At 46.7% G+C, this 22,176-nt stretch overlaps 1 protein-coding gene across 3 annotated transcripts in view; it reads right to left on the reverse strand.

Annotated features, from left to right (window-relative positions):
- The window catches only part of RAD51 (RAD51 recombinase), a 262,769-nt gene that overhangs the window by 234,659 nt on the left and 5,934 nt on the right, over nucleotides 1-22,176 (reverse strand). For all 3 annotated transcript variants that reach the window (XM_063947784.1, XM_063947782.1, XM_063947783.1), the window contains exon 2: nucleotides 15,607-15,696. In XM_063947784.1, coding sequence (XP_063803854.1) covers nucleotides 15,607-15,681 — 75 coding nt within the window. In that variant the 5' untranslated portion in view covers nucleotides 15,682-15,696. The remainder of the gene's footprint in view (nucleotides 1-15,606; nucleotides 15,697-22,176) is intronic.

Below are 22,176 nucleotides of genomic sequence, written 5' to 3' on the forward strand. Positions count from 1 at the left end.
CAACGTCTGAAATTGGTAATGAGAATCCTGTATCGCAAACCTGAGGAAGGCCTGATGCGAAGGATATATCGGGACGTGTAAGTAGGCATCCTTTATGTCGACTGACGCCATAAAATCCCCCCCTTCCAGACTGGCAATTACCGCTCGAAGAGATTCCATCTTGAACTTGAAAACTTTCAAGTATGGATTGAGGGATTTTAGATTTAGAATTGGTCTGACCGAACCGTCCGGTTTCAGCACAACAAAGAGGCTCGAGTAGAACCCCTCCCCCCGTTGGGACGAGGGAACGGGAAACAATGACCCTCTGTAGACACAATTTTTGTATCGCTGCCAGCACCACCTTCCTGTCCGGAAGAGCCACTGGTAAGGCCGAAATGAAGAACCGGTGAGGGGGCATCTCCCGAAACTTCAGTTTGTATCCCAGAGACACAATCTCTAGGACCCAAGGATCCAGGTCTGATTGAATCCAGACCTGACTGAATATTCGCAGATGGCCCCCCACCGGTCCGGACTCCCCCAGGGAAGCCCCAGCGTCATGCGGTGGACTTGGTAGAGGCAGGGGAGGACTTTTGGTCCTGGGCGCCTGACACCACAGTTGGTTTCCTTCCCCTTCCTCTACCCTTTGAAGCGAGGAAGGACGAACCTTTTCCACGCCTGTATTTATTGTGACGAAAGGACTGCATCAGCTGATGTGGTGCCTTTTTCTGTTGTGTGGGAACATAAGGAAGAAAAGAGGACTTATGGGCCCTACACACATGCCGATTTTTTGAAAGATATGAACGATCTCGTTCATATCTTTCAGTGTGGAAGCTCCAGCGATAAACGATAAACGATGCGCGGCCCCGCTCTCGTTCATCGCTGGTCCCCCGTCGGCTGTGCATGCAGGCCAATATGGACGATCTCGTCCATATTTGCCTGCACTTCAATGGAGCCGCGTGACGGGGGGAGTGAAGAAACTTCACTACCCCCGTCACTGCCCCCCCGCCGCCGGGTAGCTCGTCGGCCGTATCCGCCGTCGGGCAGCTCGGCGGGTGTGTAGGGCCCCTTACCCGCAGTCGAGACCAGGTCAGCCAAGCCGTCCCCAAACAAGACAGTACCTTTGAAGGGTAAAGCTTCCATAGCTCTCTTGGAGTCGGCATCAGCATTCCATTGATGGATCCACAACGCCCTCCTGGCTGATATCGACATGGCATTGGCTCTTGATCCCAAGAGACAAACATCCCTCGCCGCATCCTTCAGGTAATCTGCAGCGTCCTTGATATAACCAAGAGTCAAAAGAACATTATCTTTATCAAGGGTATCCATATCATTAGCTAAATTCTCAGCCCATTCAGCAATACTCACCCATACCAACGCCACAGTAGGTATGAGCAATGCACCCGAATTAGCGAAAATGGAGTTCAGAGACGTCTCCAGCTTGCAATCCGCCGGATCTTTGAGAGCTGCCTTGTCAGGAGACGGAAGCGCCACTTTCTTAGATAAGCGAGATAGAGCTTTGTCAACATTTGGAGACGCCTCCCATTTTTCCCTGTCATCAGAGGGGAACGGATATGCCATGTAAATCCTCTTGGGAATATGCCACCTCTTATCCGGCGACTCCTAAGCCTTTTCACAAAGAGTATTCATTTCATGAGAGGGGGGAAACTTCACCTCAGGTTTTTTTCCCTTGAACAAGCAAATCCTTGTTTCCTGTACCACAGGTTCATCAGAAATGTGTAAAACATCTTTTATAGCCACAATCATGTACTGAATACTCTTAACTAATCGTGGATGTAAAGCAGCCTCAGTGAAATCGACCTTGGAATCAGAGTCCGTGTCGGTATCAGTATCTACCACTTGAGTAAATGGGCGCTTTTGCGACAAAGCCTCTTCCATGGACTTTTTCCACACCTGTGTCTGTGACTCAGACTTATCTAACATCTTTGATAAAGAAGCTACATTCAAATTTATCGTACTCAGCAATGCGAGTAAATCAGGTGTCGGCTGCGTCGACAGTCCCAAATCTAGCCCCGCATCCGCTCCCCCAATAACCTCCTCTGGTGAATAACATTCAGCCTCAGACATGCCGACACGTAGTACCGACACACAGATGCACACAGAACGTCTCAGCTAGGTGACAGGCCCACAATGAAGCCCAGATAGAGGACACAGGGGGAGTATGCCAGCTCACACCCCAGTGCCCATATATCCCGACAAAAGATATATGTACCCAGCGCTGCTTAATTTATATTGATAAAATGCACCACACTGCGGCCCCCCCCCCCCACTTCTGATTAACTCCCCGTTACTTGAGAGAGGAGATGTGGAGGTCCCGGCAGCGTCTCCTTCAGCCGCGTGTTGAAGGAGAAGATGGCGCTGTAAGCCGCAGAACGAAGCTCCGCCCCTTCCCGGCGCACTTCGGCCCGCCACATTTGAAATTGAAAAGATGCCGGCGGGGGTTTAAGAAACTGTGCCGAGGCACCGAAAAGCTTTCTGCCGGACCCCGAAACTCCAGTAACATGCTGCCCGTCGTGCCGCTATTGGTGAGAGCCCGCTGGCATCGGGCCGCACAGGTAACAGCTTAGCCGCCCGGGAAGTACCAGCATCAGCCGCCAGCGTGCAGGGCTGCATTCCATCTTGGCCCGGCAGCTCAGTGCGGACCCTGCTCTCCCGTCCCCATGCAGGTGCATAGCGGTTGACCGAGACGACATCACTCCGGGCTGTCTCTGCTGCCATCATCACAGTGGGTAATTGTGTATCTGCACAGTTTATTTCTATATCACTCGGACATTGTTTATTCATTTAAGATTCCACATCATTTAAAGATCATTGAAACTGTCACGTGCTGCTATAGATGTAAGACTTTTCTTGGGACTTTGTTTCCACGGATTAAGTGAGTTTCATTTTTCTGTATACAGATATGCAGTTTATTTTTTAGTTCACCATCAATGTTACAAATTCTTTTTTAACCATTTGTTGTTCGCATCAAACAGCATTAGGCATTCTTTGCATAGAAAGTACCTTTTAATTAATTAATTATCACAGCTCAGGGGTATTCTATTTGAGCAGATTATTATGTCATATTGAATTGTTTTTATCATACTCCCGGGAGAATTGTTGTACATACTTTTATTACAATAAATTTTCATATTTTTTTGATTGTCAAGCGCAACCTGGTTTTTGTTGTTCATACCAACAGATGTGGTGCATTCTGATACTACGGTGAGTGTCAACGCTATCAGGCGGACAATGCACACATGCTCCTAGGGAAAGGTTGATGGTACCGGGGACCCATCTTCTTGCCCCTAGTTGCATATGTGCATTGCGCCCCTGGCTGCAGTGCCACTCAACGCCGTAGTATCAGAATGCACCACATTTGCAGCTATATATATTGCAATTTTTTATCATTTCATAAATGTAATGATGCACATGTGCTCCATAATGAAAACCATGGTTAAGAGTGGCACCGCTTTCAGGCACACAATACACACATGCTGCTAGGGGCAGGTTGTTGGTTCTGGTGAACCTCAGTCTGCACCCATATTCATGTGTGTACTCACAGTCCGTAAATTTGCAATATTTTTCCAGCCCCAGGCCACTGTATACGCTTTGAAGGTGGGCTTTGACTACTCCACAAGGCAGTTATAGGCAGTCTCTCTCTCTTCTGTTTGTTCAGTCACCCAGAGGCACTCCTCACGGTACAGTCTGAAATCATGAACCACCACCACCATTTTTCATACTGCACAAGATGCTACCCTAAATATACGGTTTGAAAATGTTCAGCCATGTTGGCTGCATATTTAAAAAAAAGAGATAGACAGAATTTTAATACCTACCGGTAAATCCTTTTCTCCTAGTCCATAGAGGATGCTGGGGTCCACTTCAGTACCATGGGGTATAGACGGTTCCGCAGGAGCCATGGGCACTTTAAGACTTTTTCAGAGTGTGAACTGGCTCCTCCCTCTATGCCCCTCCTCCAGACCTCAGTATAGGAACTGTGCCCAGGGAGACGGACATTGAGAAAAAGGATTTACTTTTAAGTCAATGGTGAGATTCATACCAGCTCACACTTCAACCATGCCGCACACATGGCATTCAACAAAACACATGCCAACGGGCATGAACATTACAGCAACAGTGCTGAAAACATGCTTAACAAAATAACAACTGCAGATACAGTACGCACTGGGCTGGGTGCCCAGCATCCTCTACGGACTAGGAGAAAAGGATTTACCGGTAGGTATTAAAATCCTGTTTTCTCATACGTCCTAGAGGATGCTGGGGATGCTTCAAGAACCATGGGGTTTATACCAAAGCTCTAGAACGGGCGGGAGAGTGCGGACGACTCTGCAGCACCAAATGACCAAACAAGAGGTCCTCATCAGCCAGGGTATCAAACTTGTAAAAATAAGAATTTACTTACCGATAATTCTATTTCTCGTAGTCCGTAGTGGATGCTGGGGACTCCGTAAGGACCATGGGGAATAGCGGCTCCGCAGGAGACTGGGCACAAAAGTAAAGCTTTAGAACTACCTGGTGTGCACTGGCTCCTCCCCCTATGACCCTCCTCCAAGCCTCAGTTAGGATACTGTGCCCGGACGAGCGTACACAATAAGGAAGGATTTTGAATCCCGGGTAAGACTCATACCAGCCACACCAATCACACCGTATAACTCGTGATCTAAACCCAGTTAACAGCATGATAACAGAGGAGCCTCTAGAAAAGATGGCTCACTACAGCAATAACCCGATTTTTTGGTAACAATAACTATGTACCAGTATTGCAGACAATCCGCACTTGGGATGGGCGCCCAGCATCCACTACGGACTACGAGAAATAGAATTATCGGTAAGTAAATTCTTATTTTCTCTAACGTCCTAAGTGGATGCTGGGGACTCCGTAAGGACCATGGGGATTATACCAAAGCTCCCAAACGGGCGGGAGAGTGCGGATGACTCTGCAGCACCAAAATGAGAGAACTCCAGGTCCTCCTCAGCCAGGGTATCAATTTTGTAGAATTTTACAAACGTATTTGCTCCTGACCAAGTAGCTGCTCGGCAAAGTTGTAAAGCCGAGACCCCTCGGGCAGCCGCCCAAGATGAGCCCACCTTCCTTGTGGAGTGGGCATTTACAGATTTTTGGCTGTGGCAGGCCTGCCACAGAATGTGCAAGTTGAATTGTACTACAAATCCAACGAGCAATAGTCTGCTTAGAAGCAGGAGCACCCAGCTTGTTGGGTGCATACAGGATAAACAGCGAGTCAGATTTTCTGACTCCAGCCGTCCTGGAAACATATTTTCAGGGCCCTGACAACGTCTAGCAACTTGGAGTCCTCCAAGTCCCTAGTAGCCGCAGGCACCACAATAGGTTGGTTCAGGTGAAACGCTGAAACCACCTTAGGGAGAAACTGAGGACGAGTCCTCAATTCCGCCCTGTCCGAATGGAAAATCAGATAAGGGCTTTTACAGGATAAAGCCGCCAATTCTGACACGCGCCTGGCCCAGGCCAGGGCCAACAGCATGACCACTTTCCATGTGAGATATTTTAACTCCACAGATGTAAGTGGTTCAAACCAATGTGACTTTTGGAACCCAAAAACTACATTGAGATCCCAAAGTGCCACTGGAGGCACAAAAGGAGGCTGTATATGCAGTACCCCTTTTACAAACGTCTGAACTTCAGGGACTGAAGCTAGTTCTTTTTGGAAGAAAATTGACAGGGCCGAAATTTGAACCTTAATGGACCCCAATTTCAGGCCCATAGACACTCCTGTTTGCAGGAAATGTAGGAATCAACCCAGTTGAATTTCCTCCGTCGGGCCTTACTGGCCTCGCACCACGCAACATATTTTCGCCAAATGCGGTGATAATGTTTTGCGGTTACATCCTTCCTGGCTTTGATCAGGATAGGGATGACTTCATCCGGAATGCCTTTTTTTCTTCAGGTTCCGGCGTTCAACCGCCATGCCGTCAAACGCAGCCTCGGTAAGTCTTGGAACAGACAGGGTCCTTGCTGGAGCAGGTCCCTTCTTAGAGGTAGAGGCCACGGATCCTCCGTGAGCATCTCTTGAAGTTCCGGTTACCAAGTCCTTCTTGGCCAATCCGGAGCCACGAATATAGTGCTTACTCCTCTCCATCTTATCAATCTCAGTACCTTGGGTATGAGAGGCAGAGGAGGGAACACATACACTGACTGGTACACCCACGGTGTTACCAGAGCGTCTACAGCTATTGCCTGAGGGTCCCTTGACCTGGCGCAATACCTGTCGAGTTTTTCCCAACGGTTTATAATCATGTGGAAGACTTCTGGGTGAAGTCTCCACTCTCCCGGGTGGAGGTCCTGTCTGCTGAGGAAGTCTGCTTCCCAGTTGTCCACTCCCGGAATGAATACTGCTGACAGTGCTATCACATGATTTTCCGCCCAGCGAAGAATCCTTGCAGCTTCTGCCATTGCCCTCCTGCTTCTTGTGCCACCCTGTCTGTTTACGTGGGTGACTGCCGTGATGTTGTCCGACTGGATCAACACCGGCTGACCTTGAAGCAGAGGTCTTGCTAAGCTTAGAGCATTGTAAATGGCCCTTAGCTTCAGGATATTTATGTGAAGTGATGTCTCCAGGCTTGACCATAAGCCCTGGAAATTCCTTCCCTGTGTGACTGCTCCCCAGCCTCGCAGGCTGGCATCCGTGGTCACCAGGACCCAGTCCTGAATGCCGAATCTGCGGCCCTCTAGAAGATGAGCACTCTGCAACCACCACAGGAGGGACACCCTTGTCCTTGGTGACAGGGTTATCCGCTGATGCATCTGAAGATGCGACCCGGACCATTTGTCCAGCAGGTCCCACTGGAAAGTTCTTGCGTGGAATCTGCCGAATGGGATTGCTTCGTAGGAAGCCACCATTTTACCCAGAACCCTTGTGCATTGATGCACTGAGAGTTGGCTCGGTTTTAGGAGGTTCCTGACTAGCTCGGATAACTCCCTGGCTTTCTCCTCCGGGAGAAACACCTTTTTCTGGACTGTGTCCAGGATCATCCCTAGGAACAGAAGACAAGTCGTCGGAACCAGCTGCGATTTTGGAATATTGAGAATCCAATCGTGCTGCCGCAACACTACCTGAGATAGTGCTACACCGACCTCCAACTGTTCCCTGGATCTTACCCTTATCAGGGAATCGTCCAAGTAAGGGATAACTAAAATTCCCTTCCTTCGAAGGAATATCATCATTTCGGCCATTACCTTGGTAAAGACCCGGGGTGCCGTGGACCATCCATACGGCAGCGTCTGAACCGATAGTGACAGTTCTGTACCATAAACCTGAGGTACCCTTGGTGAGAAGGGTAAATTGGGACATGAAGGTAAGCATCCTTGATGTCCCGAGACATCATGTAGTCCCCTTCTTCCAGGTTCGCAATCACTGCTCTGAGTGACTCAATCTTGAATTTGAACCTCTGTATGTAAGTGTTCAAAGATTTTAGATTTAGAATCGGTCTCACCGAGCCGTCCGGCTTCGGTACCACAACAGTGTGGAATAATACCCCGTTCCCTGTTGCAGGAGGGGTACCTTGATTATCACCTGCTGGGAATACAGCTTGTGAATGGCTTCCAAAACTGTCTCCCTGTCAGAAGGAGACATCGGTAAAGCCGACTTTAGGAAACGGCGAGGGGGAGACGTCTCGAATTCCAATTTGTACCCCTGAGATATCACCTGAAGGATCCAGGGGTCTACTTGCGAGTGAGCCCACTGCGCGCTGAAATTCATTGAGACGGGCCCCCCACCGTGCCTGATTCTGCTTGTAAAGCCCCAGCGTCATACTGAGGGCTTGGCAGAGGCGGGAGAGGGTTTCTGTTCCTGGGAACTGGCTGATTTCTGCAGCCTTTTTCCTCTCCCTCTGTCACGGGGCAGAAATGAGGAACCTTTTGCCCGCTTGTCCACGAAAAGACTGCGCCTGATAATACGGCGTCTTCTCATGTTGAGAGGCAACCTGGGGTACAAACGTGGATTTCCCAGCTGTTGCCGTGGCCACCAGGTCTGAAAGACCGACCCCAAATAACTCCTCCCCTTAATAAGGCAATACTTCCAAATGCCGTTTAGAATCCGCATCACCTGACCACTGTCGTGTCCATAACCCTCTAATGGTAGAAATGGACAACGCACTTAGACTTGATGCCAGTCGGCAAATATTCCACTGTGCATCACGCATATATAGAAATGCATCTTTCAAATGCTCTATAGGCAATAATATACTGTCCCTATCTAGGGTATCAATATTTTCAGTCAGGGAATCCGACCACGCCAACCCAGCACTGCACATCCAGGCTGAGGCGATTGCTGGTCGCAGTATAACACCAGTATGTAAATACATTTTAGGATACCCTCCTGCTTTCTATCAGCAGGATCCTTAAGGGCGGCCATCTCAGGAGAGGGTAGAGCCCTTGTTCTTACAAGCGTGTGAGCGCATTATCCACCCTAGGGGGTGTTTCCCAACGCACCCTAACCTCTGGCGGGAAAGGATATAATGCCAATAACATTTTAGAAATTATCAGTTATCGGGGGAAACCCACGCATCATCACACACCTCATTTAATTTCTCAGATTCAGGAAAACTACAGGTAGTTTTTCCTCACCGAACATAATACCCCTTTTTGGTGGTACTCGTATTATCAGAAATGTGTAAAACATTTTTCATTGCCTCCATCATGTAACGTGTGGCCCTACTGGAAGTCACATTTGTCTCTTCACCGTCGACACTGGAGTCAGTATCCGTGTCGGCGTCTATATCTGCCATCTGAGGTAACGGGCGCTTTAGAGCCCCTGACGGCCTATGAGACGTCTGGACAGGCACAAGCTGAGTAGCCGGCTGTCTCATGTCAACCACTGTCTTTTATACAGAGCTGACACTGTCACGTAATTCCTTCCAACAGTTCATCCACTCAGGTGTCGACCCCCTAGGGGGTGACATCACTATTACAGGCAATCTGCTCCGTCTCCACATCATTTTTCTCCTCATACATGTCGACACAAACGTACCGACACACAGCACACACACAGGGAATGCTCTGATAGAGGACAGGACCCCACTAGCCCTTTGGGGAGACAGAGGGAGAGTTTGCCAGCACACACCAGAGCGCTATATATATACAGGGATAACCTTATATAAGTGTTTTTCCCCTTATAGCTGCTGTATTGTTAATACTGCGCCTAATTAGTGCCCCCCTCTCTTTTTTAACCCTTTCTGTAGTGTAGTGACTGCAGGGGAGAGCCAGGGGAGCTTCCCTCCAACTGAGCTGTGAGGGAAAATGGCGCCAGTGTGCTGAGGAGATAGGCTCCGCCCCTTTTTCGCGGACTTTTCTCCTGCTTTTTTATGGATTCTGGCAGGGGTTAAAATTCATCCATATAGCCCTGGGGGCTATATGTGATGTATTTTCGCCAGCCAAGGTGTTTTTATTGCTGCTCAGGGCGCCCCCCCCTAGCGCCCTGCACCCTCAGTGACCGAAGTGTGAAGTGTGCTGAGGAGCAATGGCGCACAGCTGCAGTGCTGTGCGCTACCTTGGTGAAGACAGGACGTCTTCTGCCGCCGATTTTCCGGACCTCTTCTGTCTTCTGGCTCTGTAAGGGGGCCGGCGGCGCGGCTCTGGGACCCATCCATGGCTGGGCCTGTGATCGTCCCTCTGGAGCTAATGTCCAGTAGCCTAAGAAGCCCAATCCACTCTGCACGCAGGTGAGTTCGCTTCTTCTCCCCTTAGTCCCTCGATGCAGTGAGCCTGTTGCCAGCAGGTCTCACTGAAAATAAAAAACCTAAAACTAAACTTTTCACTAAGCAGCTCAGGAGAGCCACCTAGTGTGCACCCTTCTCGTTCGGGCACAAAAATCTAACTGAGGCTTGGAGGAGGGTCATAGGGGGAGGAGCCAGTGCACACCAGGTAGTTCTAAAGCTTTACTTTTGTGCCCAGTCTCCTGCGGAGCCGCTATTCCCCATGGTCCTTACGGAGTCCCCAGCATCCACTTAGGACGTTAGAGAAACTTCGTAAAGGTGTTTGATCCCGGCCAAGTAGTAGCTCGGCCAAACTGTAATGCCGAGAACCCTGGGCCAGCTGCCTAGGATAAGCCCACCTTTCCAGCAGAATGGACCTTCACCGATTTCGGTAACGGCAATCCTGCCGTAGAATGCGCCTGCTGAATTATAGCACAGATCCAGCGCTCAATAGCCTGTTTGGAAACAGTAGCCCTAATCATGTTGGAAGCCCATAGGACAGACAGAGCCTCTGTTTTTCCAATATGAGCCGTTCTGGCGACATAGATTTTTAAAGCACTGACCACATCGAGAGACTTCGATTCCGCCAAGGTGTCAGTAGCCACTGGCACCACAATAGACTGGTTTACGTGAAACCACTTTTGGCAGAAATTGCTGACGAGTTCTCAACTCCGCTTTATCAGCATGGAAGATGAAATAGGGGCTTTTGTGAGACAAAGCCGCCAATTCAGATACCCGCCTTGCGGATGCCAAGGCCAACATCATGACTAATTTCCAAGTAAGAAATTTTAATGCAACCTTACGTAAAGGTTCAAACCAATGAGATTGCAGGAACTGCAACACCACATTAAGATCCCATGGAGCCACAGGGGGCACAAAGGGAGGTTGGATGTGCAACACGCCTTTCAAGAAGGTCTGTATTTCTGGGAGGTAGGCCAATTCCTTCTGAAAGAGACTTGATAAGGCCGAAATTTGTACTTTAATGGAGACTAACTTTAGGCCCGCATCCACACCTGTTTGCAAAATATGGAGCCACCGCGGAAAATCCTCCGTAGGAGCTTTCTTGGATTCACACCAAGACACATATTTTCTCCAAATACAGTGGTAATGCTTTGCCGTTACTTCTTTTCTAGCCTGAAGAAGTGTGGGAATGACTTCACTGGGAATACCCTTCCGGGCTAGGATCGGCGTTTAACCGCCATGCCGTCAAACGCAGCCGCGGCAAGTTCTGATACACGCACGGCCCCTGTTGTAACAGGACCTCTTGAAGAGGAAGAGGCCAGGGATCTTCTATGAAGAACTGCTGAAGATCTGGATACCAGGCCCTCCTTGGCCAGTCTGGACCAATGAGTATCGCCTGAGCCCTTGTTCCTCTTATGATCTTTATCACCTTGGACTAAGTGGAAGTGGAGGGAACACCTATACTGACTGAAACACCCACAGTGTCACCTCTATTACTTGAGGGTCCCTCGACCTGGAACAATATCTTTGAAGTTTCTTGTTGAGGTGAAACGTCAATATGTCTATTTCAGGAATTCCCCAACGACTTGACACTTCTGCAAAGACCTCTTGATGAAGACCCCACTCTCCTGAATGGAGATCGTGTCTGCTGAGGAAGTCTGTTTCACAGTTGTCTACACCCGAAATGAAGATCGCTGACAGAGCGTTTACATGCCTTTCCGCCCTGCGGAAACTTTTGTGGCTTCTGCCATCTCAGCTCTGCTCTCCGATCTGCCCTGGCAGTTTACGTACGCCACTGCTGTATGTTGTCCGACTGAATTAAGACGGGCAGACCACGAACAAGATGTTCCAGAATGTTTATGTGCAAACAAGCTTCCTGGCTTGACCCTTTTTCAGTCCCGCTCAAATCTACATAATTATACTGGCGGGGGTCTATATTTAGTGCCTAGGCACTTTTAATATACTTATTTGCCAGTTTAAAAACATCAGTGCTCATGCTGCCCAGGGCGGGCGCCCCCCGCCAGTGCCGCTGTGTGTGTGGGAGCATGGCGCGCTGCACGGTACCTCAACACTGAAGTCTTCTGCCGTCACTGAAGTCTTCTTCTCTTCTTTTACTCACCCGGCTTCTTTCTTCTGGCTCTGCAAGGGGGGTGACGGCGCGGCTCCGGGAACGAGCAGCTAGGCGTACCAAGTGATCGGACCCTCTGGAGCTAATGGTGTCCAGTATCCTAAGAAGCAGAGCCTTTGAAATCAAAGAAGTAAGTCTGCTTCTCTCCCCTTAGTCCCACAAAGCAGGGAGCCTGTTGCCAGCAGGTCTCATTGAAAATAATAAACCTAACAAAGTCTTTTCAGAGAAACTCAGTAGAGCTCCCCTGTGTGTGACCAGTCTCACTGGGCAAAGAATCTAAACTGGAGTCTAAAGGAGGGGCATAGAGGGAGGAGCCAGTTCACACCCAATCAAAGTCTTAAAGTGTGCCTATGTCTCCTGCGGATCCCGTCTATACCCCATGGCTCTTGAAGCATCCCCAGCATCCTCTAGGACGTATGAGAAAGATAGATAGATGACTTTTTTTACGTTTTCACAGCTGTAAATGCTGCCCTTGCTATATATATATAGCAACAGATGTGGCGCATTGTGATACTACGGCATTGAGTGGCACCGCAGCCAGGGGCACAATGCACACATGCAACTTGGTGCAGGTTGATGGAACCAGGGACCCATCTTCCTACCCCAAGTTGCATGTGTGCATTTTGTCCCTGGCTGCGGTGCCACTCAATGGTGTAGGATCAAAATGCACCACATTTGTTGCGTTATATAGCATTTTTGTTATGTCATAAATGTAATGATGCAGATGTGCTGCATCATGAAAACTTTATACTGTTTGCTGACGTTTAGCCCTGTTGGCCACATATACAATTATGTCTTGAAATAAAAGCAAATTTTTTCGACGTAATTTCAGTTTGAAAAATAAAACATTTAGTTACATGACAAGCAATGTATGGTGTAATTTTCTTACCTTGCAGTACTTATACTGAAGCACTTTGATGATGGCCTTGCAGGTTTCAGGTATGATGTGTCCCAAAGCCTGCGCAGAGCTATGGGTCCCATACTTTAGCTCCTCAAACGACTGTCTAGTAGCAAGGAACCGAGCCTCTCTAGTAGCAAGGTTAGCCACGAGCCTCTCCTCAGCAGGGATAGAAACCAGCCATTTGGTATACCGCTTCTGTACAAGTCATCCGGGTTGTTCTCCCTGATCTCATCCAGGAGGGGCATGTAGAAGCGAGTAGGCCGCTTAAGCAGCCACTCTTTGGACCAGCAAGATCTCTCCCTCCGCCTTTCCTGGGCCCTCTCCTTGTCTGCCCTCACCTTCAGCACAGAGTAGCACATGAGAGCCTGATAACTAGCAGAATCCATCTCTACACACACACACACACAGCAGTATAGAAATAGAAACACTTTGTAATGCAAGCAGAACAATGCAGTGCACAGTAGCTAGCAATGTGGAACAAGCAGCAGGTATTAACCAAACTTCTCTAGTCAGAGAGCAGACAGAAGTGCACAGACTTATGGCTGCTTGTTTATATATCCCCTAGATAGGCCAGCCCACTATTTAATTTTTTTTTAGAAATCTTGCTGATAAATCTGATGTGCTTTCGGTTAGCATTTGATCATCCGATACCACCCGATTTTCGGTCTTAGGGGGCATGCGATAAATGAATGCACAAAAAATGCACTTTTGATGCGATTTGTTTCAAGGTGAGCTTCAAGGGAAAACAGATACTTAGTCGAATGTAATCGCACAAGTGTATGGGTACCATTAGAGCTGTAGTAATCAGCTGGTGTGCAGTTGATAGCCTCAGAATAGAGACAAATCTGGATACAATGTTTCATGTAGCAGCTGTACACGAAACATCGTATCCAGTTTGTCTCTATACTGAGGTTATCAACTGCACACCAGGTGATTACTACATTCTAATGGTGGGTACACACTGATAGATATATCTGCAGATCAATTGATCACACGCCCGCCCAGTTCAGCTGTCAATCACCGCCGGCCGCCGCAGCATGTGAACTTATACACACAGCGACGCGCCAATATATCGGTAGATATATTGGCCGTCGGCTGTGCTGCGCGCCCGACGCGATACGTCTGAACGACAGAGTTAACAGACGTATCGGCCGTACACACTGGCCGACGGTCCCGCAATATATCGGCCGTTCAAGAGAACGACCGATATATCGACCAGTGTGTACGGGCCTTAAGACTTTGTAGATTGGTACCTGTTTATTGTCTTTAATAGCTGATTTACTACTGCGGTTATCCAGTGAATAAGCTTATTTCATTTAGATTATTTTATAATCAGATAATTTACTATGTTTTTAACCATGTTTCTATTGGTGATGTTAACATGTCTTATTAAATAATTCATTTATATATTCATATCAGCTGCGCCATTTACTCCCACGGGCACTGCTGTTCTTTTCTTGTCAAAGCAGCAGCCCTAACCTGACCCTCTCGCTGAAGTGCACCAAGTCAGAGACAAACCAACCCTGAGCCCACGCTGGCTCCGCAGGGGCAGATGCAGCGCCACCAGATGACTGCGTGACACTAGACCTCACCTGACAAACTGCGCCTGTCGCACAGTAATTTAATATCAGACTGGGCACAAGTGAAAAACCACGCAATAGTTACACTGGAGTTGGCTTTGTGGGGGAATCCCTGCCGGCAGTACAGCGCCTCCCCCTACCTCCTGCACATCGACCAGCTGATGACACCTCCTGAATAAGTCAAGAATTTAAAGTTACAGTAACTTAAGGGCCAAATTTTAGCCCAACCTGCAATCCCATGGACCAGTGTCGCCCATCCTTGCTGCTGAAGAATGAAGAAAATAAAATTTCTTCCACTTTTTGAACTTGTGGTTAAAAACGCAAATAAGGAATATTTCAATTGTTTATCATTTGTGCCACTCATGCCAATGATGGCACAAATGTTTGTCGGCTTGGTGGCACTATATCAGGGTTGTTTGTATGAAATCCTCTAATTGGTAGCAGCAGTCTTGATTAATAATAATAATAATAATAATAATAATAATATTATTATTAATATTATTATTATTATTATTATTATAAATGTATGTGTAGTACAACCTCACACATTCTTACTTTAGTGACACAGAAGTTTCAGGGTATGTAGCTATGCTGTGCCAGCCATACATATATACAGATGTGTCCTCTTACATCTTGCTCAGTGTGCTACAAGTAGCATTACACACAACGAGTGAGTGCCGTGTGACTCTGTAGCACTGTGCATCTTATGCGTTTTTTTATCCACGAAAACTATTGTAACAGGATGCACAAGCAACTTCTGTTGATTAAAGTGATATGCAGTATGCCTATATTCTGTGTGTAAGTGTGGCTCTATCGACATCCGAAATGCCACGTTACAGTGTTTCCGTGAAAACACTGCAGCATAGCATTTTGTATACAACTGCAGTCACACACGGTATATAGGCATACTGCATATCATTCTCATCAACAGAAGCTGCTTGTGCATCCTATTCTTTTTTTAGGGGGGGATGGGGGGGCACCACAAATAAGACGCTCAGTGCTATAGAGTCCCACCATGGCATGGTGCGACTTCAAGGGCTGTTTAGCGTGACTGCAGCAAGAATGTAGATTATTCTGGTCTGCTTTACAATTTAGAATAAGGAAGCAATAATAGAACACTGTAATAACAGACAGATACAGTGGCAAAGACCTGCTACGTTCCAGGGCTACATGCACAGGGAAGGCTACATGGAAAAACACTTTTTTACTCTGCTTGAATGTTACATTTTAGCATGCATGGAAAAAAAAAAAATCACAATGCAAAATATGTTATGGAAAAATTATCTTTTAGTTGGGGTTCATTTTACCTCAAGCCGGGATATTGCTTGAGGCCCAAAAGATTCTTCTTCTGTTGATGCTTCATATTGCGCTTGCATAGCCATTTTGCACAAAGAACCCTAAAACAAAAAAAAACAGTTAAGAAAATCTAAAAATTACAGTATGAAGATCGGTCGTGTCACTTAATTTTACTGTAGCAGAGAATTCACTGCATGACCAGACTGATAAAAGCAAATAAACAGAAGCCCTGAATAGATGCCATAATTACTGCCTTTTGTAATAAAAAAAAACCCCTGCATAGATGGAGATCAGTCTAAAAAAAGAACTCTTCATTTACATGTACAAGAGAAAACAAAACAGTTCCCTTTTAGGCCAATTGCAATCACTCACAGTGGGACACGAGTAAATGGAAGAGGACGCACCCACGAGACAATGACACACTCGAGTATGTGGACATGGCGCTAATAAGTTCCATTCCAAAACATGTTATAAACATTAGATAACATTTGTAAAAGCCAGCTGGCAAATTTCTTATTAAAGATGTGAGGAGCAACGAACAAATTTTACGATTTAGGAAATGATGCACACCAAAAATTATTTTCCAACATATCGTTCAGCCATTTGGTCCTCCCGACACAAAGTGGGGGCGATTCAGACCTGACCGCTAGGCTGCTAAATTGTAGTCGTGCGATCAGATAGTTGCTGTCCAAGGGGAGTGTATAATCACCGTGCGAGTGTGCGAACGCAAGTGTACGCTGAGCAGCTAAAAATCACTCAGTCAGCAGACAGCTGCAAATCTGTTCGCACCTCACTCACCAGTGGATGGTTTTTACCAGTGTGTGCGCAGCCCAGGACTTACTCCTATAGTGCGATCAGAACGGGCTGATCGGGGCTGAAGCAGACGTCAGACACCATCCCTGAAACAGCTTGGGAACGCATGCGTTTTCCCTGACACTCCCAGAAAATGGTCAGTTACCACCCACAAACAGCCTCTTCTTGTCTTGCGCGTCAGCCTGTTTGCCGCGGTGCATGCGCAGTTAATAGCCGATAGCCTGCTGTCTGAAAACGCACAGCAGCGATCAGGTCTGAATCAGGCCCAATATGTGTCCAACATATATGTGCGTTATATCACATCTACTGTGCAGCATGGAGGATGCACTAGGGATGACCATCGATGTTTTGAAATGGACGGTCTATAACCAATGTTGAATACATTTACCATTGATGGGGAGAACCAGATGGTTTCCAGTCATCGATGGTACAGAGCTACCAAATTTTTTATTTTTCTCTCTCCAAGTGTAGGGACACTGAGCTTAGCTCTGCCCCAAACACCCATGAAGCGCCACCACACAGGCTTTGATTGTCCCGCAGCTCTTTTACCACTAATGCTGGGGTGACCATCGAGGTTAACCAACAATGGTAACACAGATGGTGACCATCCATGGATAACCCAGCAATGGCCATCCCTAAGAGGCGCTATGTCAGTTAAAAGTATAGTAGAAAATGATTGGCAGTACACTTACAGATGGTCTGGATCAGGGGTAGCCAACAGTTCACGTTGTCCATACCACCTAGCTGGCTCACAGGTGTATTCACTGCACACTGACACATTTTAAAAGATCCACAGGTGGAGCTAATGACTTCACTTTTGATTAAGGGGTCTAGTCATGAAGCAGTGAAGTGTGGAGAAGTTGCCCATGGCAACCAATCAGCTGCTACGTATAATTTTATGAAATGCACTTTATAAATGTAACCTCAATACAGATTGGTTGCCATGGGCAACTGCTCCACTCTTTTCACTGCTTTATGAATAGACCTCTCTGAGAGACCTGGAAAACGTGAAATGTTGGTAGCTCTCAAGGACTGGAGTTGGCTACCCCTGGTCTGGATGATATAGCATCTGGAGTACCCAGCATTAAACTACTTAGGGGGTCTATTTACTAAGCTTTGTATGGAGATAAAGTAAACAGAGGTAAAGTACCAGCCAATCAGCTCCTAACTGCCATGTCACAGGCTGGGTTTGAAAAGTGACAGTTAGGAGCTGGTTGGTACTTTACCTCCATCCAAGGCTTAGTAAATAGACCCTTTAATCACGGACCTCAAAAGAAACACTAAATAGAAATGTTAATAACACAACTTGACAGTGTCTACTACATATACACAGTTGATCAATTCCCTGTACCTGCTTATTCAGAGTAATGCTGGGTACATACTTGAAGAATATTAATCACAATCTGATATGTTTAGAGTGATTAAACAATTTTTAGATTGCAAATGTACTCGCCAGTGATTTAACTTTCCAATCCGTACAATTACTTTTTTAAAGAACTATCAGCAGAAATGTCAGACAAATGATCGGACACTAATACACACACTACAAAATGTGCATGATATCAGCATATTGCAGAAATTTTTAACAGGTCAGAGGAAAACAGATTGCTTTTGGAACTGTAATGCTGCTTTCACATCGCAAAACCTGCTTTTGAAACGGTTCTTAAAACGGGTCTGAGCAGTTAAACCCCCTTCACATCGCATGTTGTAACCAGTATATTACCATTTCATTACCGTTTTGGTAGCTTTCACACTGAACCCGTTTCACCCATAGAAAACAGTGGTTGTCATTATAAATTGACTTTTCTGGCCCACACATTATTAATAATTATTAATAATTTGGATAGTCGTACGATGGAACCCAGCAGCTTTAAGCATTTTAACCATGTTTTTATATATCAGTGCATCCTTGACTGTCCCAGTTATTTGTCTGCAGATTTCCTCATCCCCTCTGATTCTTAGCAGCTCCCTCACCTCTTCATCACTCCAAGTTGCCATTGTATAATATATTTGCAGTAAGAAAACGCTTCTAAACCCACTCTCATGTGTCTGATGTGTTTTTCCTCCAGCTTCCTGCTTCTGCCTGGTGGCATCACACATGGAGACAGCCTATCACCTTCTGTGGCTTGGAAATACCGTTTCTGAGCCTTTCACACTGCACAGTGAAATTGTTCTGAACCGGGTAGGACCCTGCTTTTTAACAGTTTCAAAATACCAGTATTTTGAAAACGGTAAATTCAAGGTGGCCCTTTCACATTGCAGCTAGAACCGTTTAGGAAGGTTGAAAAATCGGCAATTTACCGGGTTAAAGCTGCAGTGTGAAAGGGTTATAACTGGTCTCTTCTGCGGCGCAGGCTGAGATTACCAGATCACGCAGCCTGGCTGCGCACATATTGGCCAAATAAAGGAGTGTGCATACAACGAAAGGTTTCCCTTGCAGCGAGGTGTATGGGATGAGAGGGAAAACTTGCAACGCCAGGGGGCAAGACGTACCATTTCAGGAGCTCTGCTAGCCAGATGCTCACTAGCACCGCTCACACCCCCCTAGTTACAGCACTGCCAGCAGGTAATGCTACCAATATTTACAAAACATTAAGCTGCAAATCTGAGACCATTGGGGCAGAGATGTATTAACCTGGAAAGGGATAAATAAGTGATAAACCAGTGATAAGTGGAAGGTGATAACTAGTGATGTGCACCGGAAATTATTCGGGTTTTGTGTTTTGGATTCGGTTCCGCGGCCGTGTTTTAGATTCGGACGCGTTTTGGCAAAACCTCCCTGAAATTTTTTTGTCGGATTCGGGTGTGTGTTGGATTCGGGTGTGTTTTTACAAAAAACCCTCAAAAACAGCTTAAATCATAGAATGTGGGGGTCATTTTGATCCCATAGTATTATTAACCTCAATAACCATAATTTCCACTCATTTCCAGTCTATTCTGAACACCTCACAATATTATTTTGTCCTAAAATTTGCACCAAGGTCGCTGGATGACTAAGCTAAGCGACCCAAGGGGCCGACACAAACACCTATCCCATCTAGGAGTGGCACTGCAGTGTCAGACAGGATGGCAGATTTAAAAAATAGTCCCCAAACAGCACATGATGCAAAGAAAAAAAGAGGCGCAATGAGGTAGCTGTGTGACTAAGCTAAGCGACCCAAGTGGCCGACACAAACACCTGGCCCATCTAGGAGTGGCACTGCAGTGTCAGACAGGATGGCATTTCCAAAAATAGTCCCCAAACAGCACATGATGCAAAGAAAAATGAAAAAAAAAAAAAAAAAAAAAAAGAGAGGTGCAGGCATCGCAACCGACACAATTGGACTCTCCTTGGGGATTTGTGATTTAGAAGAACGCACAGTTCTTTGCTGTGCTTTTGCCAGCTTAACTCTTAAGTTTTCTAGCAGGAGGATGAGTGCTTCCATCCTCATGTGAAGCTGAAGCACTAGCCTTGATCATAGGCCAGGCCCTCAGCCGTTCTTTGCCACTCCGTGTCGTAAATGGCACATTGGTAAGTTTACGCTTCTCCTCAGACGATTTTGATTTTGATTTTTGGGTCATTTTACTGAGCTTTATTTTTTGGGATTTTACATGCTCTCTACTATGACTTTGGGCATCGGCCTTGGCATACGACGTTGATGGCATTTCATCGTCTCGGCCATGACTAGTGGCAGCAGCTTCAGCACGAGGTGGAAGTGGATCTTGATCTTTCCCTATTTTACCCTCCACATTTTTGTTCTCCATTTTTTAATGTGTGGAATTATATGCCAGTAATATATCAATAGCAATGGCCTACTACTATATATACTGCGCACAACTGAAATGCACCACAGGTATGGATGGATAGTATACTTGATGACACAGGTAGGTAGAGCAGTGGACTACTGTACCCTACTGCTATATATTATATACTGGTGGACAGCAAACTGTGCAAAACTGAAATGCACCACAGGTATGGATGGATAGTATACTTGACGACACAGAGGTAGGTAGAGCAGTGGACTACTGTACCGTACTGCTATATATATATATATATATATATATATATATATATATATATATATATATATATATATATATATATATATATATATATATAATAAGAATTTACTTACCGATAATTCTATTTCTCGTAATCCGTAGTGGATGCTGGGGACTCCGTCAGGACCATGGGGAATAGCGGCTCCGCAGGAGACAGGGCACAAAAATAAAGCTTTAGGATTAGGTGGTGTGTACTGGCTCCTCCCCCTATGACCCTCCTCCAAGCCTCAGTTAGGATACTGTGCCCGGACGAGCGTACACAATAAGGAAGGATATTGAATCCCGGGTAAGACTCATACCAGCCACACCAATCACACCGTATAACTTGTGATCTGAACCCAGTTAAACAGTATGACAAACGTAGGAGCCTCTGAACAGACGGCTTACAACAATAACAACCCGAATTTGTTTGTAACAATAACTATGTACAAGTATTGCAGACAATCCGCACTTGGGATGGGCGCCCAGCATCCACTACGGACTACGAGAAATAGAATTATCGGTAAGTAAATTCTTATTTTCTCTAACGTCCTAAGTGGATGCTGGGGACTCCGTCAGGACCATGGGGATTATACCAAAGCTCCCAAACGGGTGGGAGAGTGCGGATGACTCTGCAGCACCGAATGAGAGAACTCAAGGTCCTCCTCAGCCAGGGTATCAAATTTGTAGAATTTTGCAAACGTGTTTGCCCCTGACCAAGTAGCAGCTCGGCAGAGTTGTAATGCCGAGACCCCCCGGGCAGCCGCCCAGGATGAGCCCACTTTCCTTGTGGAATGGGCCTTGACAGATTTAGGTTGTGGCAAGCCTGCCACAGAATGTGCAAGTTGAATTGTGCTACAAATCCAACGAGCAATCGTCTGCTTAGAAGCAGGAGCACCCATCTTGTTGGGTGCATACAATATAAACAGTGAGTCAGACTTTCTGACTCCCGCCGTTCTTGAAATATATATTTTCAATGCCCGGACCACGTCCAACAACTTGGAATCCTCCAAATCGTTAGTAGCCGCAGGCACCACAATAGGCTGGTTCAGGTGAAACGCTGACACCACCTTAGGCAGAAAATGAGGACGCGTCCGCAGTTCTGCCCTGTCCGTATGGAAAATCAGATATGGGCTCTTATATGATAAAGCCGCCAATTCTGATACTCTCCTGGCTGAAGCCAGGGCCAGTAGCATGGTTACTTTCCATGTAAGATACTTCAACTCCACCGATTTGAGCGGCTCAAACCAATGGGATTTGAGAAAATCCAAGACTACATTAAGATCCCACGGTGCCACTGGGGGCACAACCGGGGGCTGTATATGTAGTACTCCTTTTACAAAAGTCTGGACTTCAGGAACTGAAGCCAATTCTTTCTGGAAGAAAATCGACAGGGCCGAAATTTGAACCTTAATGGACCCCAATTTGAGGCCCATAGACAATCCTGTTTGCAGGAAATGTAGGAATCGACCCAGTTGAAATTCCTCCGTGGGGGCCTTCCTGGCCTCACACCACGCAACATATTTTCTCCAAATGCGGTGATAATGTTGTGCAGTCACCTCCTTCCTGGCTTTTACCAGTGTAGGAATGACCTCTTCCGGAATGCCTTTTTCCCTTAGAATTCGGCGTTCAACCGCCATGCCGTCAAACGCAGCCGCGGTAAGTCTTGGAATAGACACGGTCCCTGCTGAAGCAGGTCCCGTCTTAGAGGTAGAGGCCACGGATCTTCCGTGAGCATCTCTTGAAGT

The sequence above is a fragment of the Pseudophryne corroboree genome, chromosome 12 (genome assembly GCF_028390025.1).
Source record: "Pseudophryne corroboree isolate aPseCor3 chromosome 12, aPseCor3.hap2, whole genome shotgun sequence".
NCBI lineage: Eukaryota > Metazoa > Chordata > Amphibia > Anura > Myobatrachidae > Pseudophryne > Pseudophryne corroboree.